The following is a 24,948-nucleotide window of genomic DNA, read 5'->3' on the forward strand; positions in this document are numbered from 1 at the left end:
AGGACCAGCAGGACCTTTGGCTTCGCCACTGACTGTGTTGTGTTTAATCTGCCTGTCCGCCATTACAAATGGATGCCCAACATTACCCATGACCACCCTAAACCTTTTCCCAGCCTTAAAAATCAAAACCCGAATATTGAAAAAAAAGATATTAAAAATTATAAACCATTAAGAAACAAAAAGTGCTGAACATGCCTTTATTTTAAAAATACTGATGTACTCAATGTCGACTTTAGTATTTTATCAAAAATTAGCGAACAAAACATTGCCTTTGGATAAAAACCATTGGTGTGTTTTGTTGCTGACATTATAATCGTTCTCTGCAGCCCCCCGGATCGAAACAAAAGTTTAAAATTCAGTATATATGATGCTATAAGTTCGAAAATGGAACAACAAATTCTAAACAAACGAAGGGTTTCCTTCTAACGACATACCTTTATGATGCAATGCGGCCGCTAAGGCCGTTGAAATAACGAAGAGAAAGAGCCTACAAAAGACAAAGAAGATCATTTTGAATTTTCACAAATACAATTTTTTGATAATTTATATGCTGACCCTACAAATACAATTTTTTGATAATTTATATGCTGACCCTATTTCCATGCCTTGGGTGATAAGCTAACAATTGGCGATTAACAATATTCTTAACTCCAATCACTGCCAACATTCTATCAAGCACTTTTAGGAAAAATTCGTGAAAAGGACGAAATTTTGGGATTGTCAACTAATCAGACTTTTCAATTGCCGAAACAGTGCAGAATTTTGCGAAAGTTTAGTAGTCTAGCCTCGAGATGAGGAAAACTTGGCTCAATGTTTTAAATGATTAAAGTGACAAAAATGGTTAAAGTTTAAATGATATCGCGGTGTATCAAAAGTCAAGGAACGGAGCAGTGTATCATAGTTCATTTGTTCAAAATATCCTGCGCATTTTGGTTGATAATGGTAAATATCATCGCGATATTAATGAGAAATAAAAGCATTTCTAGCATCTAGAGGGATGGTCTGCAGAAACGTTTCTGGAGAATACGTCCCCAGACCTCCATTTAACCCCCTACCCCATATATGTATTTTCCTCTAGGTCCTGTATGCTAGGTAGTAACGTACACTACAAGGACAAAAGTATTGCAACACCCAAGTGAAAATGGCATCCAAAATATTGAAGTTTTGCAAACTTATATCTTTACGCTGAAATATTCCCAAAGAGAAAATAATCATGCTAAACCAGCAGTCAAATTCTTCGAAATTTTTAGATGACTTCAAAATACTTAGAATTACAATATCAAAGTAGGTCAAAGTAGATATAAAGCAAGAAAATTCACCTCTACACCGAACAGGCACAATCATCTCATTAAACCTTTTTTCAATTTACCTCCTTTGGCTTTCTAGAAATCGGGTTTAATTGTTTTCACTTGGCATTATAAGGATTATGACAAAAGTAACCGTAGGCTTGTAGAATGCGGTAGAATGGTTACGTTTCCTTGCAGAAAGTACGAACTTGTTGGGGAGACGAGCAAGAGAAAGTTTTTAAAAAAGTGAGGCAACCCTCCGTCATGGAGTCAAAGAGCATGCGCACAGAACGAAGTTATTATTACGCATGCTCTCTGAATCCAGGACGGAGGGCTGCCTCACTCATTTGAAAATTTTCGCTCGCTCGTCTCCCCAACAAGAACGAAGGTTAACACGGAATTTATACAATCTTTGCATTTCGTTGGAGATCATAAAAGGTAGCTTGAAACTGCTGCGAGATGTTAACTAATGGCTAAAGAACATTGCTATTGATATCACACAAAAGGAGAAGAGCAACTAGGCGTTCCACACGGCAGCGACCGTGCACCAGTCTAAATGTGGAAGGGCCGAAAAGGGCGTGACCGAAATTTTTTAGGCCACGCTCTCTAGAACGGCGGAAAACGCCCCTTTTAGAAAATACTGGCTTATTTCTACTGGGGTTTTATAAACAATCATGTTCAAGGAAGATATCAATAGTTATAAAAATAGATAAAATTAGATTGGGGATAATAAAACATCAAAAAAAACACCTAGAAAATGATTAGAAAGGGTTCCCAGTTAAGAAAAACTGCTACTTCTTAGGAGTATACGATTCAATGTTGCGTTAGACCGTGTTAGAGTAAACTTTCATGAACGTTTTTTAACGTATTATCGCAAAAAAGTGGAGGGGCTATAACCCCTGCTAGCCCAATGGCTGCGCGGTGCCTGCCACACGGTTAAATTTCCCCAAATCACAAAGAAGAATAATAGGTTAGGCTCTACATAACCTGATCGTAATAACATGAATTGAGGAGTGGTAACAGAAACCACAGTCTGGTTGTTTTTTGTATCTAAGTTTTTCTATTGCTAAATTTTCCCAACTTTGTCAACAAGTTGTTCTTGGACTTTAATGTATTGAATTGTTTCAAATGAATTTTTCTATTCTAGATAGACTGCCTATTGTAACATTCTTGACATGAATTAAAATTGTGTACCAATCATAAGTTTTCTGGTGGCGGGGGCTTGAATCTTACAAAGATATAAAAAAGGTCGCCTTGAGAATATTTGAAATCAAGCTGGCAAAGTCTTCTAACCACAATTGTCAAGACGGAAGAAAAATTTAGTGATAATTTTTTCGGATGAAAATGATTTTGAAAAAGCAAAGCTTTTAGAGGCTACTTTTAGACATACAGTGTGTCTTGAAACTTTGCTATTTCAAAGCCATTTATAAATCTTGTACCATTAAAAAATACTTTTCAGATTAAGCTCTGAGACAGATTCTTATTATATGTAGCAAAACTGGGGGAAATTCTACCAAAAAAGCCTGAAATCAAATAGGAACGTTGAATTATTTAGAAAAAATAAGACAACTTGGGACAAATTTAAGCAAAAATAACAAAAGCGTAAAATTTAACACCAAAGTTATTATCCGTAAAGCCGCGTTCTTAAAAATCACTGGTTCCCAATGAGCAAATTTCACATAAAAAAGACGAATGTAGACGAACATAAAGAAAATGAAAAATTAAATCCTCACCTCATCCTCTGGAAAGGGAGTGCAAAACTCTTAATTTTTCCTTTAGAAGAGTATATACTCAAGATAAAAACATTAACAAAATATTATGTTTTTTATATATACGGACTAAGTGTAATTATAATATTTACAAACAATGAGCAATCTTGCGATGGAGTTGCACGAAGTTGACATGCCTGACCGAATCTCACAAGAATCATTGAACGGGTTTCTGATTTCCCATTCAAGTACCTGCAGATTCTAATTTCGTCCAAAAGCTCTGTAAAAGCGACAAATGCCTGGCCTGCACGACTTTAGTCCGGCGCGAGGATATCGCTTGATAAAAAACAGAGCAATAAATATATTTTAGCGATTTTTGCGATGGCGGTGAAATCATGAAATAAAGCACCTCTAGCAAAGATTTGGCTGGATTTAACTTTTTAATGCAAGGTCTTATTTTTTATTGATGTCAAAAAATTATATCGTATCATATCAATGCCTCTCAACCTTCGCGAAATATAAGCAACGCAAAAACACGATTTGACAAATACTTTTGAAACCCGAAACGATCGCCTGTAGGCCCGATGAATGTTTCTCATACAGGGCCACGGACCCTTTTGGATCACCTAATAATAATTTGTCAAAAGTGTATTAAGAAGGACCCCAGACACGACGGGACCCGGTCCTAACGTTGATACTTTCCAGTTAGGGAACACAGTGTGGTATATCTGAAAAATGTCAAGATCCGGACATTGATATATCTAGATTACCTTTAAAAGATATTTTCGACTGGACAAAGTATCCTGCGCTGACTGCGTTTGGCAATCTGATCTTCAATACGCGGGAAGGTGTTGATACGGATAACACTTACCTACAACCTGACTGTATAATTACCTGACTGAATTATATCAAACCGGACCGAGATAAGTTTGACCGATCTTGGGATACAATTAATCACAAGTCGTCGTCTAGACAGATAGGTTTATGCTGGAGGCATGGAGCAAAAACGCTCAAAAAGCGGAAACATAACAATTAGGATTCATTCTTTGTCGATATCTTTACCTCAAAGCATATATTTTTAAAGGGGCACAGTGTGGTCTAATATTTTCCTAGCTACTTAAGGACTGTACGTTTGATAGAAACAAGGCTTTAATGGAGTTCTATTTAAAGAGCATTTAAAGAGGCCCTGAGGCTCTAATCAGTTATTGAATAAGATAGCTATAAGGAAAACCAAGAAATCCAGAAAGCCGATAGTTTAGAAAGATAAAATATATGGAAAGCTAACAAATATTTTGAAATGGGGTGCCAGCTAAACCGCAAAGTAGAAAGAAATTAAGATAGTTGATACCCTTAAGACACATCAGGCAGGGTTACTTGTTTCTTAAGATTCGCTTTGAAGGGATATGTCTCTAGCAAAACGCATTGAATGTAGACATTAAAAACTAGTTGGAGCAAAGAAGAAACAGGTTTTACACTGTAGCAAACTGGTTGAAGATAAGAAATATCTCAAAGTGATACCCTCCCATTACAGGGAAATCACCAAACAAAGTGGAAACAATCAGTCAAAAAGTGGTAGAAGTAGCCCTCCGGCATCGGACACTACTGGCATCGGACACTACTGGCATCGGACACTACTGGCACCGGACAATGCCCTAGAACGGATGGACACTGGCCCTGTAAGTGTCTGCTTTATGGAGGTTTCACAGCAACTTGTCTTGTTGTTGCTCGTGAAATCTAGAAATCCGAATCATGAATACTGGCTGCACATATTCCTAGATTCTACCATAGTAGTATATATACAGGTTCTGTCAGGCCTAATCGTGCATTTGGTGGAACGTTCCTCACTTCCAGAATAAGAAATTCGTGCGACAAGGGTGTTTGCATTTCTCTCTCCTTCTCTCCAAAACCTTCGTCATGTTTATTCTCAAGCATTCCTGACTCCGAATACTCTACTATTGCTTTAAAATTTCTTTTAAAAACGTGAACAAGGTAAGTACAGTTTCAGAAAGATAACTAGCTTGCTGGGAAAGTGTAATGAAAATCACTTTTCTAGTATAATCAGAACATTAGGAAAATTCTTAATAATGTCTAGTGAACAGTTTGGTGAATCATTCCGGCGAGGTGTCTGTTTAGGGGCACCTTTTGGTTCTTCACTTCGGATCCTGACTTCGGTATTGGTATTCCTAAGGAATGAGGTCATAACAAGATGCCCAGGACAATCCTAAAAAGTGAGACAAACTCAGCTCTCCTCTGTGATTGTCAGTTTTCTTGGGCCATAGAGAAGTACGTAGGCTATATGCCAATCACCTGAAAATAAATAGAAACACATCACATTATTATTCAAATACTGAATTTGTTAAGAATATACTGTTAATCTTTGTAACTGCAATTAGAGCCTTGCATACAGAAATTAAATTAGGATGGAAATAACGTATATATAGGGTTTAAAATAAAAATATAAATATTTGGTCTCACTAAATATTAAACAATAACAGATGAAAAAATTGAAGTAATTTATTGCAAGAAATCAGAAACCAGTTTGACGGAAGAGAAATTCTTCCAAAGCTGTAAGTTTCACCTACCTCCACCGGAAAGTTTTAGAATATCTTGTGAGCTAACCGGAGACATATTATCATCATCACACATTATCCATTCATCTGTGAAGATATAAAGAATTTATCAACTATTAATGAATTGTATACAACCGTGTTTCATGATGTAAAACTGTAACTTGTGTATCTTTCAAGATTCAGTTTCAAAGGGGCGTGGGCAACCAGTAGCCTTTGCGGGCGTAAGCTGGGAAGGCGGCCATTTTCGTGGTCCATGAAAATTGTGGAAAGCTGTTAGCACAAGCTGCGCGCAAAATAAAACCAAATGAAGCGATACATTAATACCAGAAATTTCCCTTCGAATTCTCCTCGCCATTTTTGTCTTGCATAGAAGAACACAAAACAAATGCGAAGGCGCAAAGGCTGCTGGTTGCACAGGCCCATTTAAGTTCTAACTCTTTTAATTACCCAGACATAGCTCTGATAGAATCAAATTAAGCAGGAAACTTAGAACCGTTCTTTCTAACGTGTTAAGGTGTGTAAAGTCTTTCTACATGGCATCGTGCACTCTCCAACATAACAGCTTCCAGTAATATTCATACTAATTGTCTTGACAAAGTATTGTTCCATACTTTTAAAGATTATATTTTCATGGTTTACAGATCTATACTTTAAAGATCACTATAAAGTAATGCTAATATAATATACCAGTAGTTTAACAATAGTTTGACGATCACATTAAGCGTGAAACTCAAAGTTGAAATTTAGAGCCGTCCTGCACATTAAATGCGTGTACAGCTTTGCCTGTACGGCATCAAGCTCTTTATGACAGACCGGTAAAGAGTATTGTGTATTCCTCATGGAGATTTAGTGCCTGAATAGTGCCTGATGATCGCAGTAAGCGTGAGTAAACTCTTAGTATCAACTTAGAACCGTCCTGTTCTATACACCATATAGCGTGTAGAGCTCTGCTTACATGGAATCGAGCTCTTTATGACAGACCAGAAAACAGCAATTCATATTAATACCAATATTCTAAAATACCTCCTTTCTTGCGCACCCATCCAACATAATGCCCTGACGATGATGATCGCCCTCTGTGAGTCAAAACTGCAGTAAGTTCGTAGTAGCCACTGTTATTTGATCCTACGTCTGAAATCAATAATTACCAGACAATTAAGATTAAGCCAGTGAAAATGTTTTGAAAAAGCAGAAATAATAAACATCGTTCATTTATTCAAGAAATTATCACTCGAAACACAACAGTATCAAAGGTAGAAATATATGGGCTGAGAAAGAACAGGGAAGAAAGAATGAGGCCTTTTATTAGTTCCTTGTACTGAATGTAGGAATCACGAGGTGTGGTTACATCGAGAGGAAGGGCCATAACACTGCTCGATAAGTATAGCTTCTCAGTGTCCTAAAAACTATCTTCGCATTCTCGGTAGAAACAAAATACAAACAAACAGCAAAATAATTGTTTAAATAAAAATCTAAAATTTCATGTTTGTTAATCTTAATATCATATTCTTAGCGATATTTTGATTTAGCTGTGGAAGAAAACCTCACCATCCTCAAAAGAAAATGGCATAGTTTTTGACTTTTTGTCTTTTTCGTCTACTTCCATTTCTTCTCCACGTGCCTTTGCCTCTTTATTTGCCTACAATTAAACAAGGAATTTACAAAAGTTGATCATATATGCGTAAACATACTTGCTGACATATGTAGTGGGCACTGGGTAGATGGGCACTGTGCACATATTACAAAGGGATGTAACTGAAGTGTCATAAAAGAACAAAGTTGTTTCTTGGAAATTAATATTCCGAAAATCTCAAACAGCAACAAGCACAGTATCCATATCGTAAACTAACGCATCCAGCAAACAAGTTTAGTTTCATTTGGCAAACACACTCAGCAAACATATCCAGTTAACAAGCTTAGTTAGATTCAGCATACACATACAGCAACTAAGCTTAGTTTCACCTTGGAAACACACACACCCAGCAAACTCACCTTGCAAACAAGCTTAGTTTCACCTTGCAAACACACCCAGCAAACTCACCTTGCCAACAAGCTTAGTTTCACCTTGCAAACACACCCAGCAAACTCACCTTGCCAACAAGCTTAGTTTCACCTTGCAAACACACCCAGCAAACTCACCTTGCCAACAAGCTTAGTTTCACTTTGCAAACACACCCAGCAAACAAGCTTAGTTTTATCTAGCAAACACATGAAGCCAACAAGCTTTGTTTCACCTAGCAAACATTTAGAGCAAACAGGCGTATTTTCAAGCTTCACTTTAGAATTCAAGTAAAATATTGAAGCAATAGAGAAGATCAGTTATAATTCACCTTCATTGTAACGGCAAGCCTGTCTTCTTCATCCTTAAACCGATCTCTCATTGGGCCTAACTTCGTTTGTAACTCAGGTGTACAGAGATCAAAAACGTCTAGCATGAGTGGGAACTTCACGTCCTGAAAAATATAGATAAGTTGCATGTGTTACAATGACAAGGAAAACTCAAATTTAAAAAAGAAACGCTATTAAAAACCAATCCTGGAATTCTAGAAATTGGATCGGATCGGACAATATAATCTGAAAAAACATTATCAAATAGTCGTATATGTGAAAATATGTTGAACCGATCTAAATTGGCAGAAATATAAGCAAATGAGCATTTCTTCTCCATCAAATAATCGTAATTTGGTGTTGGTTCTGAAATTTGGAACCAAGCCTAAAAACAGCATTCCTTTAGGAAATTCAGATCTTTTAAATGGCAATGTCTCAGTGACTTTGTCACAAATTCAACCTATTGTTAAGTTGTCACTTCTAAAACACTCTATTGGCATAATGAACGCTTCAATGAACTAGCAAATTCACAATGCATAACCTTGCACGTTAACAAGGAAATATGGTATAGAAATATGAAAGAATGTTCCACTAACCTTTAATATCTTTGCATTGACCTTTTCTTTCTCTTTATAATAAAATCTGACAAACTGCACCGTAAGGTACGATGGAAGTCGACTAATTTTTGACTGCAAAAGAAACAATCATTTATTGATAAAATATATATGATGCATGATAATGGAAATGACCAGAAAAGAAGTAACGGGTAGTAGGGATATCTTAAAAATGTAAATTGCTATTAGCCAATAAACAAGAGCAAAATTTCGTTTCTGTGTCAATTTTGATGCATCGTTGACTACAAATATTGACTTCTTCTTCTTCAATTGAAAAAATTTTTACAACATTTCTGCATGTGACATCTGCAATAAATGAAATTCAAATGTATTGACCATGTCAAAATCTTGCAGCGACCAGATCTTTGTGGTGGCTACAAATGATGACATGCTTCTAAGGAGCTATTCCCAAAGAACCATTAGCATTTGATTAAACGATTGTGTCAATATACAACTCCAAGGTTAATGAGCAACGTGTTGGAAAGGTTGTTTAATTGTGTTTGAGATGGAACTCGTAGTTATAATCTGTAGCAACCGTCTAGTTTAAAAAGCACAATGATCTTGTAGTTAATCTAATATTGTAAAATAGGCCATATTCTTACTCCTTCATCGAGCATGCCATCATCATAACATTCACTTACGTCATTCACGGCATCCCCTACTATAGGGCATTCCCTTCATCATTGTTCACAGCTTCTTTTATTTAAGTCACGCTGACTCTGCTTCTTCCGTTCTATGCCTAGATCTAGTAAGCCAGGTGTTACCCATGACTAATCTGAATTTGGGAATATGAATTTCACATGGGCCGACACCATGATTAATCACAGGATTATTGTGGATGTACACCATTGATTAAAAGTGGAACGGGTGAACACATTGCATCATCCTTTCCTCATCCTATCTCACCCTTAGTCAGCAATTTTATTTCTGTATATATGCATGTTAATTTTTGTGTTATTTAGTCAGTTCAGATCACAATTATTCAGGCAACATAATGTCCCGCTCACTGGCTCCGTGTTCTCTGCACATTAAACAAGACTCGATGTAACCGCAATGATGAAAAGTTACAAGAACCAGGATAGGAACCTCAGCAATTCTTGCTACAAAATATCGTTTCTATAATCTCAATGCCCTAACTGGGTGTGAGTCTCAGAATTACAACTTTATTGCCCTGCAACTCCCCAACTCTAGCGATCATGGTATTGTACCTATAAGATTAGCAACTTGTAACAGTATATCTACGTCACATGGAAGTAGACTTACGGTTCTTGTATATTCTGCGTCTCTTCCTAATGTTGGTGAATTTTTGGTCAGCTTTTCGTTTAAACGCTAAAAATTGAATACTCGTTTTATTAATTTTTATTTCACATCTTTATAAAAAAACTCAAATAAAACACCTCGTTCTTTTGAGGAAGAAAGTTTTATAGTTTTCCAAAGTGTTCTGTAGGGAAATATCTTGAACCATTGAATGCAAAAAATTGTAAAGAAGCTAAATTCAAAAAATGAAAGTTGAATGACAGGGACAGATTCACAAATCTTTTACGGCTAGGGTTAGGATTAAGTATATAAACAACACAAGAAATCTGTCTAATAAAAACACAGATGACGTCATAATAGAAGCTCTGCCATTTAGCAAAAAATTATATGTCACGTAGCATAGAAATAAACCAATTTCAAAAACAGCAGGACTAGAAAAGCTTGTGACAATATTTCAAAAAAACTATTTTTAAAAACTTTTGTAAACGATTCGGTTTATAAATTCAGTTTTTATAACAAAAAGTGCCATTTCTTAGTGGTTTGTATTAGGGAAAAGATCAGAAAACACTCAAGATCGTTTCATAAACATTTTATCAATTCTCCGTGTCAATAAAAATTTGACAGATGTTAAGCGAAAAAGAGACGTACCAGACTCAGTCCTGTCTTTAAAAACTTCACATCTAAGAAGAAAACAAGCTTCACGATATGTAGGAATTCAATACAACAATTCAAAGTAGAGTTACAATAGCAAAGACGTAACATCCACTAGATTAAACTATAGCGTGAAGTCAGTATTATACAGAAGCTAAACCTTAAAAACTAAGGCATCAAAAAATGAGGACACCTAAGGATACAAAATAATTTTGGTCACATTAACGAAGTTTATGGTCATATCTGAGAAGCGAGAGAAAGCAAAGAACAAAATTAGCCCTCTTGTCTGGCAGGCATCCACCAACGATACCTAGGGATCAATACCTTACTGAGATATTTTTGTGATATTTCTTGGGTTCAAAGACTGACTTTGAGCTGATTGAAAATCTATCTATTACTTATCTAAGGGGTAATTTACGTAATGTTACGTTGATGATGCCTGGATAGGTCATTTTGAAAATACAAACTGTCTAAGGAGCTTAACAAAATCCTACAAACTCTTCTCGCTCAGAACAACCTGCATTCATTAGCCAACTTTTCCAGCGTAAAAAAGAGACATCATTCCGGCAAAAGAACCAGATATCGTTAGTATCTGACGGAAATACATTTGGCAATGTTCAAGCTCTATACATCATTAAATCAAAATTATGTCTATAAAATTTCCAAAAAGTAATGAAATGTGACGGTTATCATCACGAATGTCAGCCATTACAACAATCTGTTCACCAAGAAAACCATACTAGTTCCCTGCTGATGGTAATAAGCGCCAAAATCACAGTTGCATCTAAAAACAGCCCTGCTCTACACACCGAACCATTCATAATTTTCTCTACATGGCATCGAGCCCTTTATAAATGACCATATTGCAGCAATCTTTATTTATTTCACGATAAGGAGGCTTATGCTTTTTGGCCCGTATTTCTATACAAACAAAGAGCTAGATACCTTGAGAAATGAAGCAACTAAGTTGTAGTTGAGTTTCTTTCGACTCTGTTGGCTCTTCTTCTGGGGCCTCAGTACATTTCAAACTTGCAGCGAGTCAAGGATATTTACTGGTGATCAATGAGCAGAAGAAGTTCAAGTTAAAAGGGAGACGTCCCAGGTTAAGGAGAAAAGTGATAGGTTAAGAGCAAAGTGGAGTTGTGAAGCTGTGTATTATAGAACAAAATGACCGACAAAGATAAAGGGTAAAGTTGTAGGTTAAGGGTGAAGTGCTAGGGTAAAAGGGAAGTCCTTGGTTAGGGAGAATAGTGTTTGGTTAAGGGCAAAGTGCTTGGTTAAGAGGGAAGTGCCTAGTTAAGGAGGAAGTGCTAGGTTAAGGGCAAAGTGCTAGGGTAAAAGGGAAGTGCATGGTTGAGGAGAAAAATGTTAGGTTAAGGGCGAAATGCTTGGTTAAGAGGGAAGTGCTTAGTTAAGGAGGAAGTGCTAGGTTAAGGGCAAAGTGCTAGGGTAAAATGGAAGTGCTTGGTTAAGGACAAAAATGTTAGGTTAAGGGCAAAATGTTTGGTTAAGAGGGAAGTGCTTAGTTAAGGAGGAAGTGCTAGGTTAAGGGCAAAGTGCTAGGATAAAAGGGAAGTGCTTGGTTAAGGACAAAAATGTTAGGTTAAGGGCAAAATGTTTGGTTAAGAGGGAAGTGCTTAGTTAAGGAGGAAGTGCTAGGTTAAGGACGACGTGCTGGGTTAAGGAGGAAGAACCAGGTGAAGAGGGAAGTGCCAGATTAAGGTGTAAAAGTCCAAATATTTCTGATAGTCTTCGCTTATATGTACCTTTAACGCTATGAATGATTTAAGAAAAGAATAACTTAGACTACAAATATCAGCAAATTGATTCCATACTTGAACTTGAGAATCAACTATAAATTCTCAACTAGCTATCCTTTCTTTGCAGATCCAGAAAACCAGGATATCCATCAATATTAACAAACATAAAATTTATGGTGCAAGTTTTGGCATCGGAAAAGGGATACGCTGCCTTCATGTGAATGCCTACGAAAGGAAAGAAAAGTACGCATGTGCTTATTATGGATGTGAGAAAATATATAACTCAATAAACAGCAAATTACCTTTTGTCTGTCTATTACAAATGCTGAAGCGAAAGTTTTTAATGAAAAATAGTATAAATTTAGTTAAATAGGATTGGTGTCGTGAAAATCGATGACAAAAATCCATACATTGGTGTGATGCCCTTTGCAAGTCGTGTTGTTCTGTAACCACAGGGTGTACAGGAATGACGAAAACGGAAGGAGGCACGTGCCACAATTGCCCTATCAGTTGTCTAAGGATTTTGGTAGCTTGAAGATCATGCGGAATCTCTTTGTGTCTTCAATGGAAAAACTTACACGTCATACATTCACCACCTTGCGTCAATTTCAGACAAGCTTAACGCAAAAGGCAGACAGTTCCTGTTTTAATATGGTTGCCCATGAAAGACTAAACCATTACTGACCACTTACCAAAATATTTTTCAATGAGCGACGTTTGAGCAGAAGACTCGGCTATTGATGACTGCGGAGCATCAGAGTTGAGCTTAACCTGCTGTTGGAGCATGCGCACAATTTGAAGCCAGCATTCGTTAGCATCCTGAAAAGACCGAAAACGAAGGGACATAAAAGCGAGAGTGATGTAAGTGTTTAGGCCCTTGTGTGGTTAAAGTTGGTGACGTAGCAGATACACAAATAAAGAACAGAGGCAATATCGAAGAACTTATCAGCATTTTTCGTGAAATTCATTTCTAAGATGTCAAGAAATACCTTAATCATATTAAAGGCAAAGGTAATATGTATTGTGAATAGAATATATAAATATATGAGAATAGTGAAAGTACACGCTTGAGAATTTAAAACAGGGCAGTTTTTCGCCGTTGTTTCGAATTCACGCTTTGTAGGGGTGATTGGGCAATTTAGCCTAATTAACGTAATATACCTTACTGTCTATCGAATTTGGTATATGCAATATGTAAACGAAGTATTTTGACGAAACACTGAAACGAGGCTTGAATTAGGCTTGAACGAAGCACAGAAATTAACTGTGCAATTGTAGATGGATTTAGCCCCCATTACAACCCCAGGGCCCACGCCAACTGAGTGTCGGGATGGCCATGCCCCCCTTTGTGCGAAGCAAAAAGTTTTAAAGCTGCAATGAAAGGGGAGAGAAGCCTTGCCCCTACTTTTGCTAGCCTTCGCCCCCACTTTCAAATTCGTGGCGTGGGCCCTGAGCCCCCCCCAAAAAAAACAGAAAGTTATCTCCACACAAGAAGATGGAAAATATACACCCAGTTGTTGAACGAAAAAAGCCATTAAGAAAAACGCGAGCACATGACCAGTATAGCTGTCCGATCAGTACCGCTCATGTGCATTCAGACCCTTAATCCGACATTTCATACTCTGAAGATTGTCAGACGAAAAATATTTTAGCAAGTTGTAAAAATTTTACTTTTTTCAAAGGCATTTTCAAATTTTGTACCACCAGAATAAATGGTTCACAATACATTTGTGTCCCAAAACATATTTCCTGAAGTCAAAGCTTTGTAGAATCAAGCTCTAGACATCGGAAGTTTTCTTGCAACAGATTGTAAATGTGCTTCCACAAAGACCTGTTCTTTTTCATTACGAAAAAACACAAGAACAACAAATATAATTACATGATCCACCCAGTAATTAGATGAAAACTCATTTGCTGAACTACTGAAAAAGCAGAACCATTTGCCTGTTATTACCAGCTGTTTTAGCAAAGACTTCTAAGTAGCTAATAGTCAGGCAAAACTAAGATTCTCTAATATTCTTACCTGTTGCTGAAATGTACCATGCTCATTTTTCTCAGCGAATTGTGGAAACACGGAATGCATCACCTTGAAAATCAAATAGAAATATATCTTTATTCAAAAAAGAAAATGGAACAGCATTCTCTGATCTTACAAATTTCAGCTTTAAAGGATGAATTGATAAAAAGTTATTAGAAGCTTGCTATTGCTGTTATTTTGAAGAAATTATAATCACAGATCCATTATAATTAATTAAATTTTCTTTATTCTGACAAATATGTTCCTCTTTATTATACTTGTTTAGATCAGCTTTTTTGGCCATTTCAACTTCTGACAACGCAAACACCTTTTGCTCTATATGTTACAGTGGGCTTAGTTAATCATCTTCATAATTTGGTCACGTCCCTTGTGTTCAATAAAATTTTACGTTCAATAAAATGTAATCAACATTCTCAGCTAATTATTTCTTTGAAAGACTAAGCATTATTTTTGTTTAGGAAGATATTGCAAATAAGTTTCATAACTTCTTTTTGTGGAAGAAGTTTTTGATTTTTCTACTTAATTTTCCGAACGTTTTTATTGCGTAAAACGTTTTTGCAAACTAGGAAAATTTTCTTGGCAATTAGTTAACGTCTACAGTTAGGACTTTTAGGCCCACGTGTAAGTCATATTCCCACCCACTGCACTGGTTTGTCCTCTTGCAATAAACTCTAATCAAATTTGAAGATAAAAACTAATGATTGTCTATGACCAAATTTCCTTTTCATTGTAACATCACATAAAACAGTAATTAGTGAAGGACAGTTAAGAGAACTTTAATAAACAGCACGATTCATAAAGTATGTGGAATGAGTGGTTATCTAGTGTGATCATATAAAGCTGCGGTTTCAATTCAGTTTCAAAATATCTTAGCGGAAGGACATGGTACTATTTTCTATTACTCATATATTGAAATTAGGGTGGTGGAAAAAAATTCCATTTATAAGTGTAATTTTTTTGTAAATCAATCAAGTTGCTTTGCTTGAGTCAATTTTTGGTTATGAAAACTTAAGGCTAGCTGCCGATGGAGAACTGTGGCCGCGGGAATTGAGAATTGGCAAACAATGTCTGGGTGCTATTAGCAATGATCTTGATATCAATTCAAAATATTATGTTATTATAAAATGGTCATCAGCTAAAGTAGAAAAACCCATATTCTAAATAGTTTAAAAGATAATATTTAATATAAATTAAAGTTCATTTAAACCTACACCCAAAATGAGGAACTGATTGTCTATACTAGAGACATGTTTCACAAGCAGAGAGACTGAAGCGTCGGTAGTATAAAAATCTTTAATTTCAACCCATTTGAAAGGTTCAGGGTTTTTCAGCACATCAAAACCATAAGCAGATCGATCAAAGGTAGGAGTAGAAATATAACGGCGTGATTCTCTTTCGAACAATAGATGTGGTTGGAAAAACCCCAAAAAAGTCTGACAGTCGAGGAATAAAAAGGACTTGCCAGTTCTCCAAAGCTGGCAACCGCCACGACACATCAACAGTTGCTATTGATACAAATTGTCTCTTTGTACAACAAAATTCCTTCAATAATCTGAACATGAGCCACCCCATTTCCCCTCGACCGACCAACAAACCGCGAAGTTAGGCCCAATTTCAATGGAAGAAGAAAACCTCTCCGCCATGTTTACCTCACTGATAAGAAAAGGACATAACTGGATAAGTAATTTCCTGTCGACTCTCTCTCTCGACAGAGGATAACGAATTACTTAAAAAAGTAGCTACAAGGGCACGCTATTTTGAAGCTAATATCGAATCTTGCTCCTTACGAAAATTCTGCGCTTTAAAACTCAACGAGCCTTACCTGAAGGAAAATTATTGGAGGGAAACCTTCGGCTGTTTTTTCCATCGTTTTGAAAAGGTCTCGCAACGCTGCGAATAAAGTAGGAAAATTATTAGGATTGGAAAAGCGTCAATAAGATTAACGTTAAAATATCTAGCGTGTTGAGATCGGAGGATCCTGTAAAGGAGTTCCAACAAAAATCAAATTTGAAAATGTTTCTAGAAACCTAAGAATTCCCAGCTAATATTTGTTTCTGCTTCAAGGTACTGTTCAAATCATAACTCACAGGTTAACAAAACTGATAAGCAGTAGGTTATAAAGCTACCCACCTGAAAACTGAATTCAAGCTTAGTTTAAGTGGGTTTAGTAACTCGATAGCTTTTTAGCTTTTTATATTTACCTTGAAATACAAATTAAAATCAAATCAAATAATTATAAATGTACAGACACGAAACCGGTAGACGATGCTTTAAAATACAGACATTAAATTCAATATCCATTTAAAACAGACGAGGATTTAAATTCCTAACGTAGTTTTGAATCCTTATGAGAAATAGAAAGGTTCTACAAATAACAGGGTAGGTAGGACCAACACTGTTAAAAATTTAGCATATACATTCCAATCCATGCTTATTTGCTAATTTTAAAGAAGCTTGGTTCTTCAAGTACTTGCCATCAATTAGAAGTTGAAAAAAATCAAGAAAGATGGAGTGTGGTTTTCAAAAGCGTTGCCTCAATAATCTCGAAACAAAGTTCAGTTAATTCTATAACTGAGATTGGGTTAAAAATTAATAAATCTTTTGATCTTCCTGCGCCCCCCTCTCCCCACTATTAATTCCCTTTTTTGTCATTGGAATCGATTTTCATTTGTAAGCAAAACACACAGCAATCAAACATAGTTTAGATGATCACGTATCGTTGCATACAAAACCAAGAATTTAATAAAACAAACTAAAATCAGCATTACCTATCGTTACTGCTTCAGAGGGATTTGACATGATGTTTCCAAGGCTCAAATGTCCTTTGTACCTAGCAGGAACAGTAAAAAATCCATCAATTTAATGTAATTACTGTTTAGGTACCAAGAATTTCTAAAAGGAGGATCGCTTCTTCAACAAATCAGTGCGAATAGGCAAAAATGTTGCTCTGTATGAGATGCTAGATCCTGGAATAGTCTCGACGTTGAGAATAAATGCTTAAATACATAATACCTAATACTTAGCTGAAATTCTTTAAAAACTGTCAAACACAGTCAAATACAGTTTTGATTGCAAAGTTAGATCTTCGAATAAAACTTTAACGAAAGGGGAAAAACCAGGGTGCAAAAATCATTGCAAACTTTTTCAAACATCATTTCTAATCAGGCAAACTTTCAAACTTTCATTACAAACATTTTTCCAAATGGAAATACATGTTTACGTAGTACAAACCGATACAACACTTTCTTTGATTCTTGAAACATCCTCCCTTTATAAAGATATTCTAATCTGATGTAAACGTGTTCCTTTTGGAGATTCGAATAAATTTTGGGGCTAAATTAGATATCAGAAGAGCTATTGTAAATTTGAATAATTTGAGGTCTCTGGAATAAAAAATGAAGCTTGAACAAAGCAAATTTCGTATTTTGAAACGTCCTACAGTGGTCGTTGGAAAAGTTTCCAAATTGACACTTACTCTTGAAGGGCATTTTTCAACTCTGGAACATTTTTCAAACACTGCACAGTGGCGTTCATGTAACAAGTGTTGCCAAGGTTGTTCAAACCAGCGGGTAAATTTGACTAAAACAGGATGAAAATTGAATTTTAGTGGACAATAGCAGATAAGCACCAACAAAAAGGGTAAAGGTGATTTTTTACTATGATGATGATCAGAGATGTAGGTATCTGTGGGGGTATAGTGGGGGGGGGGCAAATTTCTCATGAATTAAACTGTAAATCTTCAGCTTGTTTGCAAAATATTTTTTTGGATGGCAAAATTGCCTATCGGTGGTTCAACGCACATAAATTTTTCTTGGACTATATATTCGTTGGAAACTATTTATGTTGATGTCTGTCTATTCATATAGGCTGGATGGTCAAGTAATGATTTGTGATCACTTAAACAATGAGATATAATGATTTTGATTTGTTGCAATGATTATGATCTGTGATTATCGTGATTATCAGCAATTACGAATTTGAATATGATATAACAGTCATGATTATCTTAATTGAAGTCAATTAAAATATTGATAGGAAATAAAGACAAAAACTAACTGCTGTTGCTCTTTCTGCCTCTGACATGTCCTCAATGAAAACAGTCTTTTTCTCAGGTGCTTTGGGCAACTCTGTAGCACTTCCCATCATCAATAGAGTCAGTCCCTTTTAAACAACAAATTTAAAGAAGTTCAACTCCTGTCATCTGATGGAAACAAAAATTGTTGACACCTTCCACAAAAAATACTTCATTCTTAAAAATGTTTTTACTGATGTTTCAGTTGCAATTTTTCATTATTGTTGTTTTCCTTAGAATGATTGCTGCTCGTCCATTGCTGTTGTCTGTAGTCCAGTTGTATTTTAGGCAACTCTTCAAATCTGAGTGCAAACCCCTTGAGTTTGATATCAATCAGGGTGTGCCAAATTGATCTTTTCATTGAACTTGATTTGACAAAAGCTTATAAAAGTGCTTTGCAAAAAATACATTTCTATACAGTACAACAATAAGGTTGCATTGTTAAGTACTGGCAAGCAATAATCACATACAACATATACCAGCATAATCATTAGAAAGAAAATAGATGACAATATGACTTACATTTTTTATCTTAAATGATCCCCAAGTATCATCCTAAAAAGAGGCAAAATAGTTAGGAATATAAAGACCTACACTACAGAGACTAGATTTGCCAAAAACAACACATGCTGTCCCAGATGAAAAATTAGAAAAGAAAACAATGTGTTTCTGAAAATCTGCTCAAAATCTACAATACCAAACAGAACATGTTTCGTCACGAAATCAATGTGCAACTAAAAATGTCTTGCAAGACTGTTGTTTAGTGGTTTTCAAAGCAATTTTTAGAATGAAGTGGGAGAAAAATCTCTCTAAAATCAAGTCTCTCTAAAAATTGAGTAGATTTTATAACTAAAAAATGTGCTGGAAAAAGCAAACGTTGTGAAAATATACTGAGCAACACAATACCATTCTTGCTAGCCAATTGGTAGTATTTCTTTTGTCTCAACACTAGTATGAAAAATTTAGCTATATGTTTAATTGAATGCTACAAATGCCAATAGAATATGCCAGGTTTGACTTGCAGGCAAAAGCAGACTGCAAGCAAGTAGCCTTTTGTGAAGTTTGCCATATCCAAGTGAAAGTAAGCCTAGCCAGTGATAACAAGGGTATAGGAACGTTTATTATGTAGAATGAATTGCAATGGTTCCTATCATATCCTGTGACTTTCCATCGTTGATGTTTGCTTCGATTCTTATTTAACGTGCAGAGAACACTGAGCCAGTGAGAGAGACAGTGTGTTGCCTGTGTAACTCTGATGTGAACTGAACTGAACTGACTTACATATAAATTAACATACATATATACTTGGGAAGAAACCAGCATGAAATAGATGTGTGAATGTGTGTACAATGGTGAAGGGAATGTCCTATGGTATGTGATGCCATGAATGACGTAAGGGGATATCGTGATGCTGGCATGATCCATGAATGAGTGTGAATATGGCTATGTTACAATATTGAAATCACTACAAGGGTACTGGCAGAATATCTCTTCTTCCCTAGTTCTCAGGAGGATTTATTTTGCATTTTGTCTTAATTTAAAGAGAAAAAATTGGGGTTGTAATATTTTGGTGAGTGATTATGAGTGAGAGGTTGTGAGTGATTCAACTGCCTCTACATAACTAAATGTTAGTCATTTGTGTCACCTACAGGAAAAACGGCATTCCCTTTGCCTTTGACTAATTTGCCCCTCACACAGCCTAACTAAAGTATGCCTGAAATAGCAGAACATTTTGAATGATTGCAAGAAAATGACTGCAAGAAATAGTCTGAAATGTGATTATTGCCTACTAAAAGGCTTGGTCACAAAAAACTTCTTCTCCCTTTGCTTGCAGGGGAACTTGTTTTTCAGTTTGCCTCAGGGCCTAATAAAACCTTTCTGCTGCCCTGGCCTAGTAGCTTGTGTGCAGACTCAACTGGTTTTCCCAGAGATGAATTTATTTGATTGGAAATTTAGTTGATTAGATATTCAGAGTTTCTCTCCCAGTAAAACAGGCCCTAAATTCTCTGGGAAAACCAGTCGAGTCTGCGTGCAGGCTATGGCCTAGTGGCTGGTGCCACTTTTGATCCTGGTGGCAATAGATTGATATCATGCAAATCTATCTCGTCTTGGCCTTAATCTAAGCTTTGATGCTGCTTTGGTAACAACACAATGAAGAAACTGATATTTTGGTCTGTTCATCTGTTATGAAACATTTTTTAAAGGAGTTCAATTTTTTGTTACAAAATAGTCTTAACTTTGTTTTGGAAATCTTTACTTCCTACTTGGTACTAAGATGCCAGGAAAAGCTTGGGGATGCAATTGTTTGCACCTTCAATGCTGGTCTTCAAAAATGGTAATAAATCTGCTGTTTTGCAGAATGGTTGTTCCACACAAGTATCAGCAGTAAAAACAAGTTCTTAATTTTTTTCAGGCCTGCATGTGATACATGGTTATATAAATAGGAGAAAAAACTAAACCTTTACCTTTAAAGCCATTCCTTTAGCCATAATCTTCTGCCTCTCAGGTGGAACTCCAGATAAAGCAAATAGCTGTGCTTTGAAAACTTCTGGTGGCTCTGAAGTATCCACCTCAATTCCTTCAAACTTTTCTTTTCCCCATTTTACATTGACTGTCAAAGAAGCAATAATCACTCCTGGTTTAAAAGCTTTACCAACAAAAAAGAAGAAATGTTTTAAATGTAATCCCTTAAAATGCCACTGACATAGAGAATAAAAAAACTTCATAAAATCCATCAATCACATTTTATTATAGATTTGGCAGTACTGAATCAAAGGGTGTAATTATTTCAAGTGCAACTTTACTGTGACAAAATTATTTAAGCTCCAAAGTACTGGCTTTTGTACAAATTTCAATTAAAAATGTGGCCAAAGAGCAATTTCATCAATTTGTGACATATTCTTGTGTATCAGAGCACTGGCAAGGTCAGTTTATTGCGTAAATTTGAAATATGGCAGAGATCAGGCATTGCAACAAACATCCTTAATATGGCAAATATTGCTGTGCTAGTGAATTAACCCATACTAGCATAACAGTCTTGTTCCCTGAAATCAATCACAGAAGTTTCCAAAAGATAAAAAAATAACAAACAATCTTTTGGTGGTACAGAACTTAAAAATGCCTGAAAAAAACAACTATTTTAGAACATACTATAGCTTTTTGTCTGACACTCTTGAGAGCATAAAACATCAGAACATACAGGCCTTGCTCTAAGCAAATTGAAGGTGCTCCATAAAAAGAGCCCCTTAGAAATTCTAGGCGCTCTATTTTGCACCTTTAAATAAAATATCCTAGAGAGCATACTTCAAGAGCTTTGGAAGATCGAGAGCTTCATATCGAGAGCTTCAGAAGAGTGTTAAATAGGAAATTCAAAGGTGATACCAAAAAGCACCATAATATTAAATAACAAAACATGCAGCAAACTCTATGTTAATACAAATATAGAAATATAGGAAAACACATGGCTTTAAGTCGAACATTAGCTTTGTTTCCCTTTCTATGCTATCCATTCTATAAGACACACTAGAACATCTACTACTCACGAAAGCGAATGAAAACTGAAAAGCAATGCGGTAATTTAGACGGAAATGTGATCTCTGATTTGCAAAGGTGATTTTAAATTATTAAGAAAAAACAGAAAATAATACTTCAACAGAAGATTAACGCTTGCTCGAAAATCAAATAAATCTGCTGGAGAATAGGCTTGATGGCCTGTGTCCTTGGTGGTTATTAGAGGGTTATTAGATTAAAAATGGTATCAAAAACCCAACGTTGAACTTGCTGAATTTTTTTCTCAAGGTGTAATCTTACGCAAATCATAATATTGTAGTCTATTGGGAAGATTTTTTATGCTTGATCAAGTTTATTAGACAAAGGCCAAGAAATTATTTTGCTCCGTGGAAATGTTGTTTTTACGTTTTGAGGGGCTCTATAAATCGCTCTCCAAGGCTTCTTTTGGGTGCGCTCTAGGCACGGGCGCTCGATCGAGCGCCTTTCCGGGCAAGGCCTGAACATAGATCAAAAACTTGGTAATATATATACCAAGTTGTGGACAGATGCAAAGGCAAGTAAATTTTCAAAGAACTACTTTAACAGAAAATTATATTAGAATAATGATGGTTTTATCAACAAAAATACCATTGTAGAGTTTAAACAAACTTTAGCTTATGACAAAAAGGGAAGATTTGCAGTGATTGTGTCCTTATTTCTATCCGTACAACAATCAAAATGGCAGTCAGTTTTATTGTTTGATACTTGAATTAAGGATACTCTCAGTCTTTTTAATATTTGGACTATTAACAGCAATCACAATTTTGAGTCCTGGTTGTGGATCCAAATAGGCCAATCACAAACAAGAGCATATGACTGTTGAGGTTGCCCAATCAGTGCCGCTTGTCTATAAAGAATGTTACTAATGCGAAAGCGAACTCCATCTGTTTACATAATAGTGGTTTTCTCGTGTTTCTGTAGATAGTTTCCAAAACTGCTAGATAGAGCTTTTCCAATAATACGAAACATGTCACATGTTTTAGTTTAATTTTTAGTTTTGGATCTGCAAGACTGAGGTGGTTGTACTCTTTGGGGGGTGAGTTTTGTTTCTAATACTAGAAGGTAAATGCTGTTTTATTCTTTCCTCCAATCTTTGGGTAGTACATCCTACGTAGCTAGAATCACATTGGCACATGAACTCATAGATAACAGAACTCGTTCAGATGGTAGGAACAGAACCCTTTTGAGTGGATGGAAGGGCCTTTTTTATATTGTAAACAATACGCGGATCAAAAGCAAAGAAACAATTTGTAATGGCCTGTTTTATCTGAATCACAAGGAACTATTACCGATACAGGGTAGTTTTAGATAAAAAGGGACTTTTGCAGAGCAAATTTTTTTCAGCCAAGAAATTTGCTATTTTCTCCTTAATGTAAACTGAAATGGCAACTTCTGGATAGCCTTTGGCCAGAAAATCTTTTTTATTTGTATAGTTGTTTATTTTTCCAAGCATAGAGTTTTCAATTTGGTACAATTTATAAGAAGACACTTGTGTCTGTAGGGCCTGTTTCAATCCATTGTCTTTGTCGGCCCTGTGACCAAAAATACATGTTAAGTACAAGAATTATAATAGCCCTACCAAGTTTCAATTGATTTTGAACAGTCTTACAAAGTGAATCAGGAGGAGACAGACATAAGGGATTGCTAATATAAAACTTCAATGTGGAGCTGGAATGACAGGCGCTTCAGATATAGTTGCGTAAAACCAGGAAAATACAACGAGACCCAAAAACATATTAGGTACATTAATTATTCATTTAAGAATAACAAAGCTACAAGTTTCAATTGATTCGAAACAATTTTCAAAAGCTATTTTGGGGGACTTGAAACCACTGTCATAAGGTTCAAGTATGGAGCTAAAACAAGGGGTGTTTCAGATATTTGCACAAATCATGAAACGGACCTTAGATTGCTGGATATTTTTTAGGCTCTGCTGGGGTTTTGTGACAGTCAACCAGAGAATAACACACCAGAATGCATCAATTCCCTAGAACTGTTTTCCAAAAAACTCTTCTGACTCAAACCCCCCAAAAATGAACTTATAGCCCTTTATTTTGAACAAATATTTGAAGATGTAGAATCAGCGATGTTTAATGAATTTTCCTATCACTAAACTGGGCTCTTCACATGCGCAAAAGATTTTTAAGTATGGAAAATGTTCATGGCAAAGCAATGTTCAAATTTTTAGGTTATGCCCATATAAAATCACATGTACCATAATGAAACACCAAACCTCAAGGGTGCAGCATCATTTTTGAAAAAATTTTTTGGTGTGCATCGACTCAATTCTGTTTACTGACAGATGGATGACCTTGGCGCGGCATGGCATATCTTTTTTGGCAAAGAGACGGCCGTGTAGCACACCCGTCATTTTCAATTGATTGAAGGTTATGAATAAAGAAGGCTTTATATATCTAGTATCTAGTACCATACCTTTGAATTCTGGCATTTTGCGAACAATTTGTGAGCTGTCTTCTCAAGTCTATGTCACTTCAATTTCAGGTATATTGAAGGTGACTTCCACATTGGAATGGCCTCTCATTGTCGGCTCAAACAGAGGCTAGTCCTTCTTGAAAGTGATGCGGACTACGAAAATTTACAATTTTGTAACAGTAAAAGTAATTCAAGCTCCTTTATGCATTGTTATCAGTGTGCCAAACACTGTTTTCTTTAAAATATAATGTTTTAGCAATGATAAAGGTTTTAGCAATGTTCAATTAAGATGCAAGTCAGCATTGCAATAAAACCCACTGGCGTGTAAATCTAACAGAAAAATAAAATGTCACAAATAAATTATATTTTTCTTGCGATCCCAGCAAAGCATAAGCTGTATTAGCATATTCGCTACTCATTTCTTTTGAGATTTGTTGTTCGAAAAATGAAATAGATTTCATGAAAAATGACCCTGTCCTCCAAACTAATATCCTATAACCAACGCTCATCTGAACGGGTGGACTAACATGGTTAAAGTTCCCTTCCAATACCCTTATGTAATAGGACTAGAACCTAACGTACTAATTTACGTTAATCTATGAAGATAATTCATTGAAATTATGTTTTGAAGATAATTCAGTTGATGTATATTTGAAGTATATTTCTTAGCGTAGAGTTTTC

General features: G+C 35.9%; 1 protein-coding gene across 1 annotated transcript; it reads right to left on the minus strand.

The window, feature by feature from the left end:
• Positions 1-5,013: 5,013 nt before the first annotated feature.
• Positions 5,014-24,419, minus strand: LOC135688922 (ubiquitin carboxyl-terminal hydrolase 14). The gene is made up of 19 exons (XM_065205987.2): positions 24,268-24,419; positions 20,751-20,896; positions 18,808-18,840; positions 18,270-18,374; positions 17,689-17,792; positions 16,982-17,043; positions 16,036-16,103; positions 14,199-14,261; positions 12,868-12,994; positions 12,382-12,400; positions 11,361-11,443; positions 10,413-10,444; positions 9,771-9,836; positions 8,490-8,582; positions 7,896-8,018; positions 7,114-7,204; positions 6,589-6,696; positions 5,578-5,652; positions 5,014-5,302 (listed from the first exon to the last, which is right to left on the minus strand). Exons 1-19 carry the CDS (start codon positions 24,281-24,283, stop codon positions 5,235-5,237), a joined length of 1,482 nt encoding a protein of 493 aa, XP_065062059.2. The 5' UTR covers positions 24,284-24,419; the 3' UTR covers positions 5,014-5,234.
• Between the last annotated feature and the right edge of the window lie 529 nt (positions 24,420-24,948).

The sequence above is a fragment of the Rhopilema esculentum genome, chromosome 9 (assembly GCF_057945365.1).
Source record: "Rhopilema esculentum isolate cy_ngs chromosome 9, ASM5794536v1, whole genome shotgun sequence".
NCBI lineage: Eukaryota > Metazoa > Cnidaria > Scyphozoa > Rhizostomeae > Rhizostomatidae > Rhopilema > Rhopilema esculentum.